This window comes from Manihot esculenta, chromosome 5 (genome assembly GCF_001659605.2).
Source record: "Manihot esculenta cultivar AM560-2 chromosome 5, M.esculenta_v8, whole genome shotgun sequence".
NCBI classification, from domain to species: domain Eukaryota; kingdom Viridiplantae; phylum Streptophyta; class Magnoliopsida; order Malpighiales; family Euphorbiaceae; genus Manihot; species Manihot esculenta.
The window spans coordinates 2,705,744-2,709,947 of NC_035165.2; the positions used below are offsets into that span (position 1 = coordinate 2,705,744).

The 4,204-nt window shown below is 28.8% G+C and overlaps 1 protein-coding gene across 2 annotated transcripts; it reads left to right on the forward strand.

Moving 5' to 3' along the window:
* Nucleotides 1-408: 408 nt before the first annotated feature.
* On the forward strand, nt 409-2,300 carry LOC110616140. 2 transcript variants are annotated; one of them, XM_021758467.2, is made up of 3 exons: nt 409-746; nt 1,035-1,099; nt 1,276-2,300. In XM_021758467.2, the coding sequence occupies exons 1-3, from the start codon at nt 594-596 to the stop codon at nt 1,958-1,960; spliced, it is 903 nt and encodes a 300-aa protein (XP_021614159.1). In that variant the 5' UTR covers nt 409-593; the 3' UTR covers nt 1,961-2,300. The 2 variants fall into 2 exon arrangements, with proteins under 2 accessions (XP_021614159.1, XP_021614160.1); XM_021758468.2 differs by having other exon boundaries at nt 1,279-2,300.
* The last annotated feature ends 1,904 nt before the right edge of the window (nt 2,301-4,204 follow it).

The following is a 4,204-nucleotide window of genomic DNA, read 5'->3' on the forward strand; positions in this document are numbered from 1 at the left end:
GATCGCATACGACTATGTTCATAGCAATACAAAAGGATCAGCTGCTGGCAAATGAGATAATGGCACAAAAGCAGCAGATCAGTCGAAAAAACATGAGGGTTCAGTTGACCTTTAGATCTCATGAAGCGAAAAGAATAGAAAAACAAAAATCCTATTTATGGTAATTAAGTGCATCGCAGGTGAAAGTTAACAAGAAACGACCGCATCGGATAATAATGACATCGTAAAATTAATTTTTTTATGTCTTTTGGACAACTATCGTGACGTGTAAACAGCGGCAGCTTTCTTTCTCTCAATTCTCAAACCCAAAATCCGTAAATGACTGAAAAACCTAAGGATAAAATGGTCCACAAAAATAATAAATCGAAACATATGAAGGGCCGAGAAAGCAACAGAAAGGTAAGAAACCCTGATTATCGAGTTCTGTGAGATCTGCAAAACAATTAGGAAGGGAGCCCCTTTCTTCGTCCTTCCTTCTTTGTGTCTGTGAAGAGAGATACTTAAAGATAGACAGAAAGAGAAGTGCCTCACCTGGATCTATACAGCACACCTTTCTTCTTTGTTCTCTGTTCCTATATCTCTGTCTATAAATTATGAGGATTCGCAAGAACGCAAACCTCTCCTCCTTCATGTTCTCGCACGCTTCTGGGCCTGAGGTGCTGCAGACACACGTGTGCCAGCTGAACCAGTCGCCATGGGATGTGATTCCTTTCGCTCAAGACACTTACCCATCTTCGCTTCACCAGGTTACTTCATCTCTCTTTTTTACTTTCTTTTTTGTTTATATTGTTGCAGATCTACCAAAACCCTCTTAGCTTTTCTCTCTATTTATCCTCCCTCTACCTGCATTTTCTCTTGCTTCTTGTAGGGTTTTTCGAATATGCAGCTTTAGGGTTTCATTAAAACCCTAAATTTTCTCGGTTTTGTCGTGTATTTTCTCCCAAATGGCCGATTAGGTTAATGGGTCTTCGTCATTTCGTTCTATTTGCTTCGGGTTCGGTTCTTACTCTCTGGCTTTTTATTTTTTCCATCAGTTCGAAGGAGAAGACAGCTTTAATGGAAATGGGAGCTTAGGTGATTCTATTGGTGCTGTTGAGAGGTAATTTAATCTCTATATCAATTTCTTGTCGTGCGTTTCGCTTATCGAGCATTAGGGTTTTTGAAATTATTGGATATATTCCAAGAAATTGCTCAAAATTTGTGATGGGTATCAAGCTTCGATGATTAGTTGTTATTTGTGGTTGTTGAATATGTTATTATATATACAATCCGCAGCAGCGTCGCGTCGTTAATGGAAGACGCAGAAGACAAGGCAGCGATAAAGATGAGGGTGGATAACATGGTCATCGACGATAATTATGAAATGGAAGGGATCGCAGAGAAGAAGAAGAGAGTGTTAAACGATTACGAAGAGATGAAAATGGTTAACGAATTCAAGTTCAAGAAGTGCTGCAACAAGACCGATGGCAAGGGCTGGCATTGTAAGAATGAGCCAAGAGAAGGCCACTCTATGTGCGACCATCACTTGAATGTTACTTGCTGTGTTGGTCTCCCTACTAGTCCCTCCAGCAAGAAACAAGACAAGGGAATAGCTGGAGCTGGGGGTCGCCGGGGCCGAGCAAAAGCAACAAAGAAAGGGTCATCGTCGAACTCGAACCCTTATGAATTTTACTATTATTCTGGATTTGGTCCACTGTGGGGGAAGAGGAGAGGAGATAGAGGGGAAGGGAACAAGGGCGGGGATAAGGAAATTGAGAGCAACGGCATTATTAGCGTTGCTGATATTTCCACACCTCAAAATACGACGTCGTGTGTTGCTCCTTCGCCAATTGAAGATCTCGAAGATTTCGATTATGTAGATGAGGACGACGATGACGAGGAGGATAACCAAAATAGCGATAGCAGGAAGAAGCGGGTTAGAAAACCAGTAAAAGCAAGATCCTTGAAGTCCCTCATGTAAAAAATAAATAAATAAAAAAAAATAGAGGAGGGTTTTGGGCCTGAGGGGATTTCTGCTGCCGCTTGTTTTTATTTATTTCTGTGTTTTTTCTTTTTTTTTTCAATTTTTAGGGTTAGGGTCCTTAGAGTAATTTTGATGCATATTGTGTTTGGTTGTGTCCTTGGTAAGGTTAGAATTTCCCATAACATGACAGTTGGAGTAAGTATTGGATGTGACTCAAGCGGAATTTTAAGATTGTATTAGTTAACTGTTTGGAGATGGAAGGGTACAATTGTAATTTAACTGTTCTTTATAAAATTATCTTTCAATGGGATGTCTGCCTTCAGTCGGCAATGACGTGGCGCATTCTTTCAGTTTATTGGTTTATTACAGACTAAAGATTAAATGAATTTTTTTTAATATACATAGATAAAGTATTCATAAAAATTAATTTAATTTAAATTTATTTAAAACTCAATTATTATTATACAAATAAAATTTAAATTTATTTAATTTTATATATTTTAATTAACAATATATATATATAAATATTTTTTATTAATAATTTTTATTTAAAAATTTTAATATTTTAAAAAATATTTAATTTTTAAATAAAAAATTATAAATATTACTATAAAATATATATTTTTATATTAATTTAATTATTTGTATAAATGAGATCTATAAATAAAATTTAAAATTAATTTAAATAAAATTTAAATTTAATTCAAATTTTTTATAACTATTTAAATTCGTTCTATTAAAATTCGGTTGGATCGATTATTTAAAAATATTTGATTGTGGTTTTAATTTTTTAATAAAAAAATAAATGAAATTTATTTAGTTATATTTTGAATATAATGAATTGAATTTAAATAAAAATAAAAAAAATGATTATTAGAAGTAAGATAAATTTTATACTAGATAAATTTACTATTGTAATTGTAATTTTTAAAGCAAATTAAAAAGTGAGTCATTGTACAAAAAAAAAAAAATCATTTGATACTTTAATTTATGAGGATTTGTTTTGATTAATGAAAATCTTAACACAAGGATTAGGTACTTTTTAATTTTCTTTTAAGGATTATAATCACTAAATGGATCATTTTTCTTTTAATTTTGACACCTCATAATAATTCGCCTTTAGAATTATTAAATTTATAAATATTTAATTATTCGTCCTTTATCCGTTTAAATTATAAGCAATTTTTAAAATAAAATCTGTTAATTATATTTCTAATATATTATTATTTAATATACTGATAATGATAATTTAATAATAAAACAATATAAATATATACTAATATATTAAATATATTTTTATTAAAAAATATTTCCATTTTAGATAAAATCATAAAAGTAGGAGTTTTTGTGGAAATAAATTTAAGAACAACTAAATTAAATTTTTATATATTAACCCGTAAATCATTATATATGGTTTAAATTAATTCTTAGACATAATTATTTAATTTTATATTAAATCGAGTTTATATTATTTTTTAAAAAAAAAAACTATTTGGAAAAATATGTATATTTGTGATAATATTTTTTTTTCCATCAAATTAGCAATTATATTGGTTTACCAACTGGATTGGATTATGAAATGAAATTAATATGTTAATTTTGATAAACAATGTGAAAAAAGTTTAATTAAAATCTATAATCAATATTGGTACAATTCTATCTAAAATCCATAATTAGTTTTTATTTTTAGTAATTATAATGAAAACATTTTATAAAATTAAATTTGGATTTTTTTAAATATAACTTTTTATTTTTACTCATAATTTATAAAACTATACAAAACATAAAAATATTATTAAAATATATAGTGGAAATAAAATAGCACTAAAATTATTATTATTATTATTATTATATATAATCGGCAATAAATTTAATTTAATATACTTTTAGTTTTTACTTTAATATGATTTTATAAATTTTGAGTTTGGTGGGAAACCTCAACAACACCCTACTATGCTAGTTGGGGCAACTCTTATTTTAGTGGCACTTTTCATTTTGGAAAGTTGAGGTGTGTTATATGTCCAATTTTGGATAATTTCATTCACAATCTATCGATTTTATTATATTTTTATTTTATCACTTAATTTTAGTTTTTTTTTTTTAATTCTTTCAACCTTAAATATTTTTTCATGTTATTACAAGTTTTTAGATTAATTCAATTAAAATCTTATTTCTATTTCTTTACCTTTTACACAATTTCATTTTTTTCTATTAAAATCTAATAAATTTTTGATATTTTTA